Below are 20,621 nucleotides of genomic sequence, written 5' to 3' on the forward strand. Positions count from 1 at the left end.
TCTATTTATGATTACCCAATGGCACATACAAAAAAGTACATTATTATGAAAATGGTTTATTTACATGAAGCAGGATTTTACATATGAGCTGTTTTATGCAATATCTTTTTATAGAGACCTACATTGTTTGAGGGGTATAGTTTTCCTTTAACATTTGAACCACAAAAGAGCGTAATGCTTTTATTCTTTTTATACAAGAACCAGCAACATACTAATATAAATGCATTGGTTTCCAGCCCACATGTCTATATGTCATGCTGTAAAGGTAGTCTTTCATTATATGTGTATAAATAATGGATTTGGGTTTAATTCTGAATGTTGCCTTGACACATAAGGCCTGAATTACCAATGAAGGAGCTAAAATGGACAAGCGTATTTACAAACATCAGCCAGATTCTATCAGACAAAATCTGATTGGTTGTTATGGGCAAATGTTGTGTCGCAAACAGTAAAAGGCTATTGCACCCATTTTGTTTTCACACACATCAGTCTAATTGAATGAAGCAATGCTGCTTGTTCTCACCTGGCTCGCTGCCCCATCTGCTGATGCCCCTGAATCCACACGATGGTCAGCTGGGTGTGCTGGGGGCCCTCGCATGGGCCTCTCCACTGGGGAATTCCTTCGCCGGTAGAAAAGCACATAAGCGTATCTGGTCACCACTTGGCTCTCGTCCACTGAGGTCACTGTGCTGTCATCAAACAGTCTCCAGCCTAGAAAAGTAATTGAACACAATGTAAAAAGTAGGGATTCAGTTCGGGTTTCGGCCTATTTCAGCAGGATTCGGATTCAGCCGAATCCGACTGCTCTGCCGAACCAAATCCAAATTTGCATATGCAAATTAGGGGCGGGAGGGAAATCCCATGACTTTTTGGCACAATACAAGGAAAAAATGTTTTCCCCCTACCCACCCGGAATTTGCATATTCAAATTAGGATTCAGTTCGGTAATCAGCCGAATCTTTTGTGAAGAATTCGACCGAATCCAAAATAGTTGATTCGGTGCATCAATAGTAAAAAGGACCTTTCAATGAACTGTATAGAACCCAGGGGTACATTCCCTCAGGAAGGAACCCCTTTATTCTTATTTTGTGTAATCTCATGATTATTATGCCAGGGGATTTTTACCTATCCCATTTAAAAGAGTGATTCACCTTTAAAGGGATACTGGCATGGGAAAAAAACATTTTTTTCAAAATGAATCAGTTAAAAGTGCTGCTCCAGCAGACTTCTGCACTGAAATCCATTTCTCAAAAGAGCAAAAAGATTTTCAATTTTGAAATCTGACATGGGGCTAGACATATTGTCAATTTCCCAGCTGCCCCAAGTCATGTGACTTGTGCTCTGATAAACTTCAGTCATTCTTTACTGCAAGTTGGACTGATATCACCCCCTCCCTTTCCCCCCCAGCAGCCAAACAAAAGAACAATGGGAAGGTAACCAGATAACAGCTCCCTAACACAAGATAATCTCTAAGAGCAGCACTCAATAGTAAAAACCCATGTCTCACTGAGACACATTCAGTTAAATTGAGAAGGAAAAACAGCAGCCTGCCAGAAAGCATTTCTCTCCTAAAGTGCAGGCACAAGTCACATGACCAGGGGCAGCTGGGAAATTGACAATATGTCTAGCCCCATGTCAGATTTCAAAATTCAATATAAAAAAAATCTGTTTGCTCTTTTGAGAAATGGATTTCAGTGCAGAATTCTGCTGGAGTAGCACTATTAACTGATGCGTTTTGGAAAAAACATGTTTTCCCATGACAGGATCCCTTTAAGTTAACATTTAGTGTGTTATAGAATGGCCAAATTAAGCAACGTTTTTTTTTATAGTTTTCAAATGATTTGCTTTCCAGCTTTCAAATGGGGGTCACTGACCCCCATCTAAAAAAACAAGTGCTCTGAAAGAGTACAAATGTATTGTTATTGCTACTTTTTATTAATCCTCTTTCTATTCAGGCCTCTTCTATTCATATTCCAGTCTCTTATTCAAATCAGTGCACGGTTGCTAGGGGAATTTGTACACTAGGAACCAGGTTGCTGAATAAAAAGCTAACTCAAACACAAACAATAAAAAATGAAAACCATTGTAAATTGTCTCAGAATATCACTCTCTATAGCATACTAAAAGTTAATGCAAAAGTGAACAAACCCTTCAAATGAGAACTAAACCCTAAAAATGAATAGGGCTAAAAATGACATTTTATATAGTGAACTTATTGCACCAGCCTAAGGTTTCAGCTTGTCAATAGAAGCAATGATCCAGGACTTCAAACTTGTCACAGGGGGTCACCATCTTGGAAAGTGTCTGTGACACTCACATGCTCAGTGGGCTCTGATTGGCTGTTGAGAAGCTAAGCTTAGGGGTCGTCACTAAATATCCAGCAGAAAATGAGCTTCCCCTGTAATATAAGCTGATGCTACAGGTTTGCCGATTATTAAATTCTGATGCTAATTGCACTGGTTTCTGTGCTGCCATGTAGTAATTATCTGTATTAATTACTAATCAGCCTTATATTGTGACATTTCTATTCTATGTGTACTGTATATTGTGAGTGGGCCCCTAAGCTCAGTAAGTGACAGCAGCACAGAGCATGTGCAGTGAATCAGCAGAAAAGAAGATGGGGAGCTACTGGGGCATCTTTGGAGACACAGATCTTTACTACTAAAGGGCTGTGGTTGCCTTGGGCTGGTACAGAAACACAAAACATAATGTACAACATTTCTAGTTTCATCTTTATTTAAACTTTAGTTCTCATTTAAGTAGTTGTAAGTTCCCACTGCTGGAACTCTAATGAGAGTGTGGCATGCAGTTTCACAGGACAGATATCATGACTAGCAAACAAATATCCCTTTCCCAATTCCACAACCTGACATTGATACACACCCACGTCACTCCGCTGGCTGTTCTTCTCATTAGGTAGCCTGGCATACGCCGTGTAGTGTCCACCAATCATTCCTCCATAATGGTTAATAACTGCATAAAGGTCATAGACAGGCGTCTGGTGATCTTCCTTTTGCCCGATACAGAAAGTGCTTAAGTCCAGGTTCCTGCAATTACACGTAGAACAAACAAGCCCAAATATATTATTTTCTAATGATTAATATCTGCACTATACTCGAAACGTAACTCACTAAAACCATATAAGGTCCCACTGCTTTTTAATTGTGAGTATAAAACATTCTGCCCTGCAAATAAATAATATATATTATATACACACACACACTTGCCATAGAGGGAAAGAAAAGACTGCAGCCTCTGTGCCTTCTATAGATCTAATAAACGACACCATCTAGTGATCAAAAAGAGTGTCTATGAAACTGCCTTGGTTGGGACAGGCAATATGTAAACTCCTATTCAAGTAGGAATATAAAATAAACGCAGAGGGGAAAGGCCTGAGCACACAGATCATATAAGCATCTCAATTGTAATCATGATTTAAAGGAGAAGTAGGGATTACTTAGAGGGAAATAATTGAAAGACAAATTGTACAGGTGTGGGATCAGTTATCCGGAAACCCGTTATCCAGAAAGCTCCAAATTACAGAAAGGCTGTCTCCCATTGACTCCATGTTATTTTTAAACAATGATTTCATTTTTCTCTGTAATAATAAAACAGTAGCTTGTACTTGAACCAAACTAAAATATAATTAATCCTTATTGGTGGCAAAACCAGCCTATTGGGTCTATTTAATGCTTACATGATTTTCTAGTAGACTTAAGGTATGAAGATCCAAATTACGGAAAGATTAGTTATGCGGAAAGCCTCAGGTCCCGAGAATTCTGGATTACAGGTCCCGTCAGAGTACAGTTAATAAAGTACAGATTTAAAGTAAAGAAATAAAGACTAAATTTAAAGTAAGGATGCACCGAATCCAGGATTCAGTTCAGGATTCCGCCAGGATTCCGCCTTTTTTTTTTAGCAGGATTCGGATGAATCCTTGTGCCCAGCCTAACTGAATCCGAATTTGCATATGCAAATTAGGGACGGGAAGTAAAAAAGGTTTTCCCCTTCCCATCCCTAATTTGCATATGCAAATTGGGATTCGGTGCAGTATTCGGACAAATCTTTTGTGAAGGATTTGGGGGTTCAGCCGAATCCAAAATAGTGGATTCGGTGAATCCCTAATTTAAAGGTCCTATTAGTTATATTGAACGTATTTTTGTCCACATTTTATCGTCTTGTTTCAATACCAGATAAGGCAAAACAGTCTTGCAAATGCTCAAGATTCACTATATTGACCCTAATATAAAGAAAGGTCATTAGTTATTAAATCATTTTTTTTCTGAAAAAGTTAACTGGTTGCTACTGGAAGATAAACTGATAATAAATATGTCTCCTGAGACTTGAGCATTTCATCCACAGTCCATAATTCAGAGAGAACCCACTATTTGTTGAATAAGGTCAATAACCAATCATATGTATCCCTTATAGGTTCCACACTGCATGGTAAAGGTTATGCAGGTCTATTGCGGAACTATGGATTGCTATGCATAAGACCTTTCTGAAACGAATGGCTGGAAACCATGTCCATCTATCCCAGACATTGGCCTTTCAGCTGCTCTGCTGTATATAAGTCACACAAGGCTGGAGTAGCATGGCTACTAATAACTTAAGCAGTATAGTTATCTCAAAGCTATGCGTCACCTGACGGGAAAGTCCACCATATCATTGATTTTGTCCCTCCAGATAAACGTCCGGAAAGAGAATCGCTTTAGCTGGATTATTAAGATGTTAGGAAGTCGCCAGAGCATCAGCTGCTTGGATGCCTCTCTGTGCTGGTTACACTTGGGGCAGTACCTGGATAATAAAAAATAGTGAAGAAAAACAGTTAGAAATGGCAAAGGTCACGCCAAGCCGAAAAACACTGGGCGCTGGTGAATCTTAATAATTCTAAAAGAGAAGATGTGCTTTAGTAGCCATGATGTACAGAGTGGAGTTAAAGGATTCTGTCATAATTTTTAATTTTAAATTACACTGCAAATAATTCACTCTACAATATAAAATTTCATTCCTGAACCAACAAGTGTATTTTTTTTTTATAGTTATAATATTGGTGTGTAGGTGCATCTCAGGTTATTTTGCCTGGTCATTTGCTTTCAGAAAGAGCCAGCACTTTAGTATGGAACTGCTTTCTGGCAGGCTGTTGTTTCTTCTACTCAATGTAACTGAATATGTAGCAGTGAGACCTGGATTTTATTATTGAGTGCTGTTCTTAGATCTACCAGGCAGCTGTTATCTTGTGTTAGGGAGCTGCTATGTGGTTACCTTTCCATTGTTGTTTGGCTGCTGGTGGGGAGGAAAGGAGGGTGTGATATCACTCCAACTTGCAGTACAGCAGTAAAGAGTGATTGAAGTTTATCAGAGCACAAGGCACATGACTGGGGGTAACTGGAAAACTGACAATATGTCTAGCCCCATGTCAGATTTCAAAATTAAATATAAAAAAAATCTCTGCTCTTTTGAGAAATGGTTTTCAGTGCAGAAGTCTGAGCAGCACTATTAAATGATGCGTTAAAAAAAAAAAAACATTTTTTCCATGACCTTATCCCTTTAAGAAGAGCCCTGGAATGGAGCCACCTGACTCCATCTGTATTGCAGCCGTTCCAAGATGGAAGAATTGCTCCTCAGTCCTGGTCCACAGAAGATTACACATTGTTTACTATGGGAAGCAACTGCATCCTCCAGCATTGATCAAAAAGATTTCCCACTGATGTCACACCTGAGAGATCAAATGATTGCTGACCAATCTAAGCTGAAAATCTTTATGATCCATTATGTCTTATGCCCCTATCATCTTTTAGAGTGAAAGCTCTTTTGGGCAGGGCCCTCTTTTCCACCTTGTATTGGTTATCAGCTGTTTGTATGAAACTATTTATTATACAGTGCCGTGTAATATGGTTTTTTTTTTTATAAATATGCATTAATAATAATCCCTGTAAAATGGACCAGCTGCCGTTTAGTGTTTTGCCATTTTCTCTGGTGTATCTAGGGTTATGTTGTTTTACTAGACTGCGCATCCAAGCTTGTCTCCCTCTTGACAATCTTGAGGATTGTTGGCGAATGTGTTGAAAAAGCTACAAGAAAAACTCATTGGTTATTTTCACAAGGAACCGTTCTAGTGGATGTTGGTGAAAAAGCTTAAAGGGATCCTGTCATGCGAAAAAACATTTATTGCAAAACGCATCAGTTAATTGTGCTACTCCAGCAGAATTCTGCACTGAAATCCATTTCTCAAAAGAGCAAACAGATTTTTTTATATTCAATTTTGAAATCTGACATGGGGCTAGACATATTGTCAATTTCCCAGCTGCCCCTGGTCATGTGCCTGCACTTTAGGAGAGAAATGCTTTCTGGCAGGCTGCTGTTTTTCCTTCTCAATGTAACTGAATGTGTCTCAGTGGGATTGGGTATTTACTATTGAGTGTTGTTCTTAGATCTACCAGGCAGCTGTTATCTTGTGTTAGGGAGCGGTTATCTGGTTACCTTCCCATTGTTCTTTTGTTTGGCTGCTTGGGGGGGGGAGGGAGGGGGTAATATCACTCCAACTTGCAGTACAGCAGTAAAGAGTGATTGAAGTTTATCAGAGCACAAGTCACATGACTTGGGGCAGCTGGGAAATTGACAATATGTCTAGCCCCATGTCAGATTTCAAAATTGAATATAACAAAAATCTGTTTGCTCTTTTGAGAAATGGATTTCAGTGCAGAATTCTGCTGGAGCAGCACTATTAACTGATTCATTTTGAAAAAAATGTTATTTCCCATGACAGTATCCCTTTAAGAAAAGACAGCTCTAAATAGGGACAGCCATGGATGAGAGTGCAATACTCCTCTTACTTGTAATTTATTGAATACGAATATTTACTAATATTCCAAACCTGAACATTAGGATATCTAAAGTTACTCCCTGATTTGCACCTGCCATGTCTAGACACACACTGATCCACCGTCCTATACCTATAAGCTATGTGGTTAAGCCTCACCCCTTTTTAAATCAGCATTTTCCCACGTAAAAATTGAGGTACGCGGAAGCTATTTTTTATCATTAAAGGGGAACTATTTTGAAAATGAAATATAAGCTTCAGTATACTGAAATAAGAAACTTTCTAAATACACTCAAAATTCTGTACCATTTCTGAAATAATCAAGTTTATCATCACTTTTCCTCTCTCAGCATCTGTTTCTCCTCATTCTCTCTTCATTCAGGAGTTGGGTGTCCGATGAATGATCCAATATATCTTTATAGGGGGGCTCCTTTTGCCTAGAAGATGTATTAGAGCTCACTATTAAAATCACCAGACATTGTCTCTACATGCAGGATTTGTGCAAAAGGCAGATATTTTGTTAGATTTTGTTTGTTCTGGAATCAGCTATTTGAGTGAGCTCTGATACATCTGCTGGAAATGAAGCCTCCCTATTATATATTGGATCATTCATCTGCTGCTGCATGAAGACAGAATGAAGAGAAAGATGCAATAGTGATGGAATAGTGAAGATAAACTTCATTATTTCAGAAACAATGCAGAATTTTAAATTGATTGAATTTATAAAGTTTCTTACTTCAGTATGAGGAAGCTTATATTAAATTTAAATTTTTGCAAAAGTTCCCCTTTAATATATGTGCCAGCACAAGTCTTCTTACCAGGCCTCCTCTGGTGCCAGGACTTCAGGCTTGGTGAAGAGGTTAAGACACTGATCCAAAGTGAAAAGTCCAGCTCTGGCTGCTTCACTAGCAGATCCAGGATCCTCTTCGCACTCCAGTTCCTTGGACTCTACCAGTACAAACTCCTTCACTCGCTCATTATTCTTCCAGACAAGTGCCAGAGAGCAGTCTTCAGTCAGCTCCAAAGGAGACTCACCTGCATGATACAGACATTGCTCAACTGTGGGATCTCTGCTGCAACAAACTGACTGCTAAGGGCAAGGCCAGACGTGGCGTTTTTACGTTGCGTTTTTTAAAAAAGCTCCATCGGGCGTAAATACGCATAAACTGCACTACTACCACTAGAACTAATGGAAAACACACTTTGGCAATTCTTACAGGGCGCTTGCAAGCCGAAATCCGCCACCGGACGCCAGTATTGGCGTTTTTCAGCAGAAACGCCAATACGTCAAGAAACTACCAAATCAATAGACTCTATGGGATCTGTAAGTTTACGTAAATACGCATCGCATTTTAAATATGGCAACCAAATTCTAGCGAGTTAAATGACGCATATACGTTTTTAAGGAGTATTAGGCCAGTGACGTAATTACGTTGCGTATTGATGATAATTCCAGCTCCATTTTGCATGTAAATAGCTTTTCTATTTCTAGCCAGTGGAATTATGGGGAACGAGAACAATAAGAAGTGCATGTTGGGAAAAGAAAACTGCGTGCTGAAAAACGCATGTTCATGGTCGCGTGTGGTTTCAGTGGCGTATTTACGCCCAACGGAGTTTTTTTAAAAACGCAATGTAAAAACGTTGCGCTTATACCCAGCGCCCAACACCTGCCCCAGTTTTTCAGTGTCTGACAGATGGCTGGCACAGTAGGGTATACGTAAAGTGAAACTATCGCGTAAATGAAAATGTTATAAAAGCTTTAGCATAGTGAAATAAGAAACTTTATAAATACAATCAATTAAATATTCGGTACTGTTTCAGAAATAATCGAATTAATCTTCACTATTCCTCTCCCAGCATCTGTTTCTCTTCATTCTCTCTTCATGCAGCAGTTGGGTGTCAGATATTCATTGACAGTTAGATCAAATATATCTTATAGGGGGGCTCCTTTTGCCTAGAAGATGTATTAGAGCTCACTCTATTAAAATCACCAGACATCATGTCTCTCTACATGCAGAATTTGTGCCAAAGGCAGTTGTTTTGTTAGATTTTGTTTGTACTGGAATCAGTTATTTGAATGAGCTCTAATACATCTGCTAGGAAAGGAAGCCCCCCCTATAAGATATGAAGACAGAATGAAGAGAAACAGGTGCAGAGAGAGGGATTGTGAAAATAAACTTGATTATTTCAGAAACAATGCAGAATTTGTAATTGATTGTATTTAGAAAGTTTCTTACTTCAGTATGAGGAAGCTTATATGATAGTTCCTCTTTAACATTTGTAATATTGGCTTGGCAAATCGCTAGGTCCTACTCCTACTATGAGGAGTAAGACTGCTTGCATCACTGTGCTCCGTCTGACACAAGAGCATTGCAATGAATTCCCTCTGGCACTGACCTTTATCTTCCAACTTCATCTCTTTGTTATTTGGGTCAATAACATTGATGTAGAAAGGAGAAGTGTGCGCATTCACAGATTCCGACTGCTGAAAACCGGCAACAGCAGCTAAAAAACAAATACGATTTCAATTCCTAGTTACAATTCCTAATCCTCTAGCAACATCAAGATCTTATAGTGATGCCAATCTCTGCAAACAATATTTGGCCCCATAGTGCACTGCAGGAAAGAGTCTATACATTAAAGGGGAAGAAAAGTTACCAAAGCAGTATATTGCCAATAGATTAGCCACAACAGAGTAAGCTATAACACTGTATTTATTCTGCAGAATGCTTCACCGAGTAAACAGCTCTAGAAGATCTCTCTGATTATTTATTCTGCAGCTGCCATATTAGTTTGTTGTGACATCACTTCCTGCTCACTCATAGCTCTGGGCTTAGATTAAAGCAGGGAGGGGGTAAAGGGAGAGGATCAAACTGAGCATGCTCAAGCCCTAGCCCTGGAGGTTTAAACTGAAAACAGGAAGTCTGATACAGAAGCCCATGAGTACACAATAGAAGGAAAGAAATGTGGTGTTTCTTTTGACAGAGGACTCAGAGCAGCATTACTTTGAGGGCTATCTGGTATATTTATATAGACCTTTCTGAAAAAGCTTACTTAATTTTAGCCTTTCCTTCTTAAATTTTAGGAGAAGAGACTGATTTATAATTACTTGTCGTTTCAGTCTCTCATAAGCAGCCACTTTCTGTTACTTGGCCAAAACTCTCATATTCACCTACCAAATAACTTAATTTTGTTTTACAATATACTCTGTACACAACAAACCGGGTACAGTTTATAGCAGATGAAACATTCCTACAATCCTGGTATCATGTAAAAATGCCACCTTAATACAGCAATTTTTTAAATATTCAATAATTAAAAATATTCTTTACTATGGAGTACAAACTATTGGGATTGGGTAAGTCTTAATAAATAACTTTTTTGTAATGTCACTATCCATATAAAAGGCAACAACTGCTAGGGTGATTGCATCTCTTCACAAAACCATCAAACTACTGTTAAACTGGCCATAGACACAAAGAATTGATCGTGCGATTCTCAGTTTCGTACGATTTTCGGGCCGTGTGTGGTAGAATCCTGCGCGGAACCAATTCCTAAGACCCGGACCCGACCCCACAGCCCAAGACCCAAACCGCAACCCGCATATTTACCCACTTTGATCCGCTACCTGAGCTAGACCCGTAACTGCCTTATCTGCAAAAGGACCACAACCTGCCGACCACCATCAAACAGGAAGTGATGTTGCTGAAAACCGGAAGTGGCATCATCAAAAGTGGGCAGGGAAAGTTTTGTAAAACTTTAAAAGGAATAAAATATAGATAATATTACATAAGTTAAGAAATTTAGATGAGACCCGCAACCCGACCTGTGACCCGCATCTATACCCACACCTGGAAATACTCCCCTCATTCCGCAGGGTGCCCGTTTTTTTTTGCTGGTAACCAACCCGCTGCAGGACTCTAGTGTGTGGAGTGTCCCGACATTTTTCGTGCCATGGCGAACAGTCGTTCAGACGATTGGACAGGTTAGAAAATTTCTGTGACCTGCCACTAACCATTCAGAATAGTACAAAAGAACAGATCAGCCGATGTTCTGCCACTGACAGCAATCATACGAAAGTTATGTCCGACCAAAGCTGGTGACAGTCTCCCACTGATATCGTCAGATCGGCAATACATATCTTGACTGAACGACCGATCTCCGCATGACGAAAAATGTCGGGACTCTCCACACACGGTCCGAAAATCTTACGAATCCTCGATTTGTATGGTCAGATCTTTGCGTCTATGGCCAGCTTAAGTCTTTGAACTCAATTGTGAAACACCCTACTTCTACGGTGCTAAGTGCACAGGCTCTAATGTCAGGAACTGGTTCTATAGACTTTTTGAAATGTGAGGCACTAACTAGATTTAATTTTTAAAGCTTTTTGACAACAGATGCCTAAATCAAGTAAAATAAGAAAAGACTGATAAAAACACTAGTAAAAGTTGTAGGAAATGTTGGCATGTGTGCTACTGAACAGCAGCGGTGCAGATAACACCTAGAATAAGTCGTACCTTCAGGTTTGACGGATTTCTCATAAACCGTTTCTTTCTCGCCTCCAGAATCCACTTCCCTAACAGTCTCTGTGATGTGTTCTGAAAAGCCAGAATCAGTACTGTACAAAGAGACCCTATCCCCGGGTGCTTTGCTATGTACAATAGCAGGGTCTCCGGACTCAGACTGTAAGGCGAGAGGAGGCAGAGTGGTTTGAGACGACTGCATAGAGTGAAAATCTTTCTCCTCCTCACTGGATTCCCCCAAAAGGGGTAGATCTGCCTTCTCTGTGCTTAGTGGTTGAGGTGCATGATCTGGTGATGTTCTCCCTGGAATACAGGGAGGCTGGAATACATTTACAGAGTATCTAGAAAGGGAAAAGAAAGAGTTAAGAGAATGCTGAAGGACTGTATACTTGACAAGCAGTAAAAAAAAAACCTCCCTGCTGTATAGTCAATTTAAGCAAACTTTTAGAGTGGTAAGTTTTCAATGTAAAATCCGCTCACCGCAGAAATAACTTGGTTCGGGTGAGCTTGCCCTCGAAACTAGGGATGCACCGAATACAGGAATTTGGCTCGGGATTCGGCCTTATTCAGCAGAATCCTTCTGCTTGGCCGCACCGAATCAAGGATTCTGCCTTTTTCAGCAGGATTCGGATTTGGCCAAATCCTTCTGCCTGGCCGAACCAAATCCGAATTTGCATATTCAAATTAGTGGCGGGGAGGGAAATATCGTGACTTTTTGTCATACAACAAGGAAGTAAAACATTTTTCCCCTTCCCACCCCTAATTTGCATATGCAAATCAGGATTCAGTTCAGTATTCGGCCGAATCTTTCAAAAAGGATTCGAGGGTTTGGCGGAATCCAAAATAGTGGATTCGGTGCATCCCTTTTTGATCATTTCTCAACTCTTCTATTATTGTATACATTGTTTCAATAAATATAATAAAATTTCTATCTAAAATTTTGAAATAAAAACAAATGTTAGATACAATTGTTATATAGACATTTTCATTACATTTATTGAAACAATGTATATAGTAACAGAAGAGTTGAGAAATTATCAAAAAGGTTTTTTTCCTTTGAATTTTAAAAGAATAGTATAAGTTTATAAAACAACAGAAAGTACGTAATTAGTTAATGGTTAGTAAAAAGGAAGTGCATCTGTGATGACGCAGGCCTGGAGTCCTGCTGAGTGTGTGCCATTTTGCTGGTTTTGAAGGATTCATGCTGAAGGACTGTATCAAGCTTGCATCAAAAATTGGCCACATATCTATTGGGCAGGTTAGAATGTGAACAAGGACCACATTAGTATATTTATGAGGTCCCCATCCAACAAGTCTTCCTAAGCCCCCAATATGATCCGATTGTTGAGACAGGGGCAAAATTTGTGATTTTTTTTTTATTATATAAAACCAGACAAAAAAAAAATCACAAATTTTTCGGAATTTATTAAACCCTGAGGATAATCCATATCTGAAAATCCAGCATCTCAGACCTGTCCAGGTTGCATATATGGGAGAAGTCCCAATGATTTTTTGATGTGCGCTGGGTTTCGTGCAATACCCCGAAGTTTTCAGAATTTTCAGGTGAAAATTCCGAAAAAATCATGAAAATCGGATGAAAAAAATCAGAAAAAAAATGGTGAAAATCTGATTTTTTACTGCAAAGCAAATTTTCGGGAAAATGTAATAATAAATCAACTAAAAAACCAGAGTGGATTTGATCGGAGTTTGTAGCAGAAAATATTGAGATAAATTCGGACTTTGATAAATAACCCCCTTATTGTTATTGCTACTTTTTAATAACTTGTCTTTCTTTTCAGGCCTTCTCATAATCATATTCCAGCCTCTCATTCAATTCAGTGCATAGTTGCTAGGGTAATGTGGACCCTAGCAACCATATTGATAGCATTGCAAACTGGAGAGCTGCTAAATAAAAAGCTAAATAACTCAAGAACCACAAATAATAAACAATGAAAACCAATTGCAAATTGTCTCAGAATATCACTTTCTTCATCACACTAACAGTTAATTTAAAGGTGAACAACCCCTTTAATGCAAACATGTGAAATTAAAGGGGAAGCTTATTATGACCCAATAAACTCATAGTAATAAAAAGGTGGCACAGACCTTGCGTAACCCTCCAGTAGCTGTGCCAGACGGGAATAGGTGAGGCGTGACTCTGGGACACTGATGAGGAAGGGATAGCCGATGTTTTCTGGTCGGCAGGCAGTCTTATGATCAGGCCAGTGTGACTTCTGGCAGACTCTGTGATGAAAAAAACAAATTACATTAGAATACCGGTTCCTAGCTTTCCCAGTGATTAGTGTTTGCGAGACAAAAATAAAACCCTCCAGAAAAATGCCACTTCAATTAAATATTCATTGCATGTAGCAGCTCTTAACTGTATACAGGTAAGGGATCCATTATCTGGAAACCCATTATCAAGAAAGTTCTGTATTATGGAAAGGCAGTCTCCCATAGACTCCATTTTATCCAAATTTTAAAATGATTTCCTTTTTCTCTGTAATAATAAAACAGTAGCTTGTACTTAATCCCAACTAAGATATAATTAATCCTTATTGGAAGCAAAACCAGCCTATTGGGTTTATTTAATGTTTATATAATTTTCTAGTAGACTTAAAGGAAAACTATACCCCCAAAATGAATACTTAAGCAACACATAGTTTATATCAAATTGAATGACATATTAAAGAATCTTACCAAACTGGAATATATATTTACATAAATATTGCCCTTTTACATCTCTTGCCTTGAACCACCATTTCGTGACTCTATCTGTGCTGCCTCAGAGATCACCTGACCAGAAATACTACAACACTAACTGTAACAGGAAGAAGTGAGGAAGCAAAAGGCAGAACTCTGTCTGTTAATTGGCCCATGTGACCTTACATGTGGTTTGTATGTGTGCACAGTGAATCTTACGGTCTCAAGGGGGGCGGCCCTTATTTTTTAAAATGGCAATTTTCTATTTATGATTACCCAATGGCACATACTACTAAAAAAGTATATTATTATGATAATGGTTCATTTACATGAAGCAGGGTTTTACACATGAGCGGTTTTACTCAGTATCTTTTAATAGAGACCTACATTGTTCGGGGGGTATAGTTTTCCTTTAAGGTATGAAGATCCAAATTACAGAAAGATCAGTTATCCAGAAAACCCCCAGGCCCCGAGCATTCTCCAAATGCCAAATACAAGGCCTCAGAGGCTGGGAAATAGACAGTCCTAGTATAGAGATATTACTAGCCTATTAATACAAAAGTACATTGCTATGAGAGAGATGAACATTTAAGTAATTGCTGTTCCTATCTCTATGCATGTGTACTAGTGATGTGTGGGTGGGGTAAAACCCGATGCACACCAACCCGAACCCGCCCTCCACCTATGCTGCCCAAGCCAGACTACCGGGTTCCTTTTATAGACCCGCGCCGACCCACCCCGCCGATGACATCACAAAAGGGACAGGGCGAGCAGGCGCACAGCAAATGGGGAAGCTCCGCAAATGGGGGTGTTTGGTCAGCCCGAACCCGACCAACCGCGGTTATCAGACCGGCCCGCACAGCACTAATGTGCAATGTCTGAGCACAAAGGAACACTAATTATATGAGACTAATCAATCTGAGGAGCTGATGTTAAAGGGATACTGTCATGGGAAAACGTTTGCTCCAGCAGAATTCTGCATTGAAATCCAATTCTCAAAAGAGCCAACAGATTTTTTTATATTTAATTTTTTAAATCTGACATGGGGCTAGACATATTGTCAGTTTCCCAGCAGCCCACAGTCATGTGACTTGTGCTCTGATAAACTTCAAGCACTCTTTACTGCAAGTTGGAGTGATGTCACCCCCTCCCTTTCCCCCCCAGCAGCCTAACAACAGAACAATGGGAAGGTAACCAGATAGCAGCTCCCTAAAGCTGGCCATAGACTCAAAGATCCGATCGTACGAATCAACGTACGATTGACTTTCCCATCTCCCGACCCTCCACTAACCATTCAGATCAAAGTCTTACCATTCTGATCAAATAAAGTAGTTAAAGAACAGATCAGCCGATGTTCTGCCCCTGACAGCAATCGTACAAAAGTTATGTCTGACAAATCTAGTGACAGTCTTCCACTGAAAATTGTACGATCAGCAATACACGCAGAGATATTATCGGCAGGTGACAGAAATTTTCTAACCTGTCCGATCGACCAAACGACCGATCTCCGCCGGACAAAAAATGCCGGGACTCTCCACACGCGGTCCGAAAATCGGATTGTTGCGTCTATGGCCAGCTTAACACAAGATAACAGCTGCCTGGTATATAGAAGAACAGCACTCAATAGTAAAATCCAGGTCCCACTGCGACACATTCAGTTACATTGAGTAGGAGAAACAACAGCCTGTCAGAAAGCAGTTCAATCCTAAAGTGCTGGCTCGTTCTGAAATCACATGACCAGGCAAAATAACCTGAGATGCACCTACACACCAATAGTACAACTAAAAAAAAATACACTTAGGGGCCCATTCACTGAGCTCGAGTGAAGGAATAGAGGAAAAAAACTTCGAATTTCGAATGTTTTTTTGGCTACTTCGACTACGACCTTCGAACCGAACAATTCAAACTAAAAATCATTTGACTATTCGATAGTCGAAGTACTGTCTCTTTAAAAAAAACTTTGACCCCCTAGTTTGCCACCTAAAACCTACCGAGGCCAATGTTAGCCTATGGGGAAGGTCCCCATAGGCTTTACAAGGTTTTTTTGATCGAAGGAATTTTCGTTCGATCAATGGATTAAAATCCTTCGAATCGCTCGATTCGAAGGATTTAATCGTTCGATCGAACAATTATTCCTTTGATCAAACGAATTGCGCTAAATCCTTCGACTTCGATATTCGAAGTCGAAGGATTTCAATTCGGCAGTCGAATATCGAGGGTTAATTAACCCTCGATATTCGACCCTAGGTAAATGTGCCCCTTAGTCATGAACTGGATGGGATATGGTGCCCCAAATTCATTTGATCGAACTTCCAGAGGGTTAAATCAGACTGATTAGATACCATAGCTGGAATGTTGATGTATATTTGTAAGATGATGTGCAATACTGATGTGAAACTTTTTTCTCCATAGCTTACATGAAGTGTTTTATGTCATGCACTAAAAGTACTGTGTGCCTACAGATACTACCTTGTATGAACCAAGTTGTTATTGTCTCTCCCTTCCCTGAAAAGCTAAATAAATAAATACTTCAGGTTCAGAAAGGAAATTTTATATTGTAGAGTGAATTATTTGCAGTGTAAACAGTGTAATTTAGAAATATAAATCATGACAGAATCCATTTAATGTAATTGCTGTTCCTATCTGTATTCATGTGTATTGTCTGAGAGCAAAGAAACACTTACTAAATATACGAGACTAATAAATCTGAGGAGCTGATGTTAAAGGAGTACTAAACCCTAAAAATAAATGTGGCTAAACATGTTTTATATACTGAACGTATTACATCAGCCTAAAGTTTCAGCTTGGCAATAGCAGCAATGATCCAGGACTTCAAACTTGTCACAGGGGGTCACCATCTTGGAAAGTGTCTGTGACACTCACATGTTCAGTGGGCTCTGAGCAGCTGTTGAGAAGCTAAGCTTAGGGCTCGTCACTAATTATCCAGCAGAAAATGAGCTTCCCCTGTAATATAAGCTGATGCTACAGGTTTGCTGATTATTACATTCTGATGCTAATTGCACTGGTTTCTGTGCTGCCATGTAGTAATTATCTGTATAAATTACTAATCAGCCTTAAATTGTGACATTTCTATTCTATGTGTACTGTATATTGTGAGTGGCTCCCTAAGCTCAGTAAGTGACAGCAGCACAGAGCATGTGCAGTGAATCAGCAGAAAAGAAGATGGGGAGCTACTGGGGCATCTTTGGAGACACAGATCTTTACTGCTAAAGGGCTGTGGTTGCCTTGGGCTGGTACAGAAGCCCAAAACATAATGTAAAACATTTTTAGCTACTTCTTTAGTTTAAAGGACCAGTAACATAAAACAAAGTTTAAAAATTCGTTAGTGCACAACGAAAAATAAACACCAAGACAAATGAAACTTTTAAAAAGCAAAGCCTTTATTAAGAAATAACTTACAGAATGTCCACTTCCGCTCCTCTTCAGAAAAGGCGACCATCCATACTGCAGCAAGCGATTTCTCCTCCCTGGCTATTCACTGATAGGAAGCGCCTTCATCCTCCTCCCAGTGTCCAGCAGCAACAGTGTCACGGGCTCTCCTTTCCTACAATTTCCCGGCTCCTGGTGTGACAGCGGCGCCAAGTTTGTTCCTGTGCTGGCGGTGCTCAACTAGCAGCAGTGGGTCCTCTCGCTTCCCTTCCACTAGGGGAGGAGGGGAGGTGGGGAGGAGGGGAGGTAAGGAGAGCGGAGGAAGGAAGCCGATGCACAGTGAAAGGCTGGGAGGCTTAGCTTGTTTCCCTTGCACAACAGTAGCAGGAACAAGTGTGGGTCGGGAGACTCTAGACGGCCAGGCCAGTGGAAGGAAAGCGAGAGGACCCGCTGCTGTTAGTTGAGCACCGCCAGCACAGGAACAAACTTGGCGCATCGCTACCACACCAGGAGCCAGGAAATTGCAGGAGAGGAGAGCCCATGACACTGCTGCTGCTGGACACCGGGAGGAGGATGAAGGCGATGGCTATCGGTGAATAGCCAGGGAGGAGAAATCGATCGCTGCAGTATGGATGGTCGCGTTTTGTAAAAGAGGAGCGGAAGTGGACATTCTGTAAATTCTTTCTTAATAAAGGCTTTGCTATTTAAAAGTTTCATTTATCTTGGTGTTTATTTTTAATGAATTTTTAAACATTTTTTTTTAAGGTTACTGGTCCTTTAACTTCCCTTGTCCTTTAAGAATGTTAAGAAATGAACCACTCACTGGTTGCAGTATCCGACCCGATAGCACCTTGTACATCGCTTTAGCTTTTCCTCTTCAGACAGCTGTTTCTTCTGGCAAGCTGCGCATTTAGTAATGGAGATACTGGGCACCTGGGGGCGCTGTTGAGCGCAAGACAAAGACTTGGTTAACGCTTTCTCTACTGAGAAGTAGAAGGAACAGTGACGGCAGTGGGCCAGCGTGTGAGAGAATAGGTGTGTAAATGTGCAGACACAAAGTTTGATACAAATTAAAAATACAAAATAGGAAACCCAAAAGCAAAATATTTTATTATTAAATTGACTCTTATTCCCACGTCTGTCAAATATACACAACCGTGTACTTTTTAGACAATTAATCATTCAACTTTGTAGAGTCCCATTCTGTAAAGGCTTTCCCATGCAATCATGTTTATAATGGTATTATTCTAAAGAACTAGTAAGGGCAGGGATTTTATGGCTTTTCCAAGTATGAAGTTTAAGAAAAAGTGGTGTGTAGCCATAGAAAATCTCACCAGTAAGAAGCCCTAAGCACCTTCAGTGTATTTATATACCTTGTTGTTTTTTATTGGTTGACTTAAAGTGATTTGTTGATTGGTGGGTTTAGGGTATATATTTGGTATACCAAACCATGTTTGTTCAGCCTGTGATTAAAGGGATACTATTATGGGAAAACATGTTTTTTTTCTTCAAAATGCATCAGTTAATAGTGCTGCTCCAGCACTGAAATCTGTTTTTCAAAAGGGCAAACTGATTTTTCTATATTTAATTTTGAAAATCTGACATGGGACTAGACACACAGTTTCCCAGCTGCTCCCAGTCATGTGACTTGTGCTCAGTCACTCTTTACTTTGCTATACTGCAAGTTGGAATGAGATCAACCCCCCTCCCCCCCCCCCTAGCAGCCCATCAGCAGAACAACGGGAAGGCAACCAGATAACAGCAACCTGGTAGATCTAAGAACAGCACTCAATAGTAAAATCCAGGTCCCACAGTTACATTGAGTAGGAGAAACAACAGCCTGTCAGAAAGCAGTTCCATCCTAAAGTGCTGACTCTTTCTGAAAGCACATGACAAGGCAAAATGACTTGAGATGCACCTACACACCAATATTACAACTAATATAAATACTCTTGCTGGTTCAGGAATTACATTTTATATTGTAGAGTGAATTATTTGCAGTGTAAACAGTGTAATTTATAAATAAAAACGACACCATAAAAATCATGACAGAATCCCTTTAAGTGCACGAAACACACAATTTGCCCAATAAATCTGCAGTTTTTATTTTGCCTGTCCTGTGGGATCTGTGAGTGACTGCAGTTTCTTTCCTTAGAAGGGTATTTATGGCCCCCGTCAGACATTATTTCAATATAACCTGACCCTTATACATGATGCACAAGAAATAATTGGCCGACTACATGTAATATGTTGGACAGCACTGATCTAGGTGCAAAGTGAAAGATTTAATAGCTTTTTGAGGAACATTAACATTGTAAAATTAACTTAGCATTTAGGCAATTTCTTAAACAGGGATCATGAATGCACAACTCACAGTTGCCAGTAGGCTGTTATAATTGCCAGTACAGGCAGTAGAGGATTCCATAACAAATCAGTGCAAAATTAAAATATGGCTCCCTATACAGAAGATGGGAAAGGAGCAGAGAGATGGCACAAATGCTTAGGCTGAAATATGTTATTGAGATTATAACAGGAACATTCGAAGATGAACAAAAAGGTCACTTGGATCACTCACCTGCTGGACCTGAAACACAAGCACACGCTCCTTAGAAAGTTCCTTAGAAAGAACCTCAAAACAGAAGAGCAGGTCGTTGGGGGAGACAGAATCCAGAGAACATGTTGGCCTGAAGATACGCTGAAAACGGTTCTTCACCACCTGCAGGTAAAGCAGAGTAATGAGATCCAATAAACAGTGGCAAATAAATATAAAAAATGATTTAATCATTATTTTTTTTTCTCGCTGGTTTTCTCCAATAACTTAAAAACCTATTTCAAGGCTTGGGGACTTCTCTACCCCAGAAATCTAGGGAACTTTGTGTAATGTAAGAAACATTATATATTCAACATTAAGGGGGTTATTTATTAATTTCCAAATGCCAAAGTTTGGATCAAGTACAAGGAACGGTTTTATTATTACAGATAAAAAGGAAATATTTTTTTAAAAAATTTGGATACAATTAAGTCTATTAGAGCCTTTCTGTAATTTGAGCACTCTGGATAAGGAGATTTTTAGTATAATTTACAGTTAAATCTCTTTCTCTCTAGTCCATTGGGGGACAGAGGAATCACTGGGTTAAGATCCTCCAACCAGGAGGCAGGACACAAATAAAAAATGTTTTTAT

General features: G+C 39.7%; 1 protein-coding gene across 7 annotated transcripts in view; it reads right to left on the reverse strand.

Annotated features, from left to right (window-relative positions):
• The window catches only part of usp19.S (ubiquitin specific peptidase 19 S homeolog), a 76,197-nt gene that overhangs the window by 17,596 nt on the left and 37,980 nt on the right, over positions 1 to 20,621 (reverse strand). For all 7 annotated transcript variants that reach the window (XM_018261425.2, XM_018261424.2, XM_018261420.2 and 4 more), the window contains exons 17-25: positions 20,015 to 20,155; positions 18,263 to 18,381; positions 13,453 to 13,590; positions 11,341 to 11,687; positions 9,221 to 9,328; positions 7,642 to 7,858; positions 4,645 to 4,797; positions 2,884 to 3,047; positions 524 to 711 (exon numbers count right to left, since the gene is read on the reverse strand). In XM_018261425.2, the coding sequence (XP_018116914.1) occupies positions 524 to 711; positions 2,884 to 3,047; positions 4,645 to 4,797; positions 7,642 to 7,858; positions 9,221 to 9,328; positions 11,341 to 11,687; positions 13,453 to 13,590; positions 18,263 to 18,381; positions 20,015 to 20,155 (1,575 nt within the window). The remainder of the gene's footprint in view (positions 1 to 523; positions 712 to 2,883; positions 3,048 to 4,644; positions 4,798 to 7,641; positions 7,859 to 9,220; positions 9,329 to 11,340; positions 11,688 to 13,452; positions 13,591 to 18,262; positions 18,382 to 20,014; positions 20,156 to 20,621) is intronic.

The sequence above is a fragment of the Xenopus laevis genome, chromosome 4S (genome assembly GCF_017654675.1).
Source record: "Xenopus laevis strain J_2021 chromosome 4S, Xenopus_laevis_v10.1, whole genome shotgun sequence".
NCBI classification, from domain to species: domain Eukaryota; kingdom Metazoa; phylum Chordata; class Amphibia; order Anura; family Pipidae; genus Xenopus; species Xenopus laevis.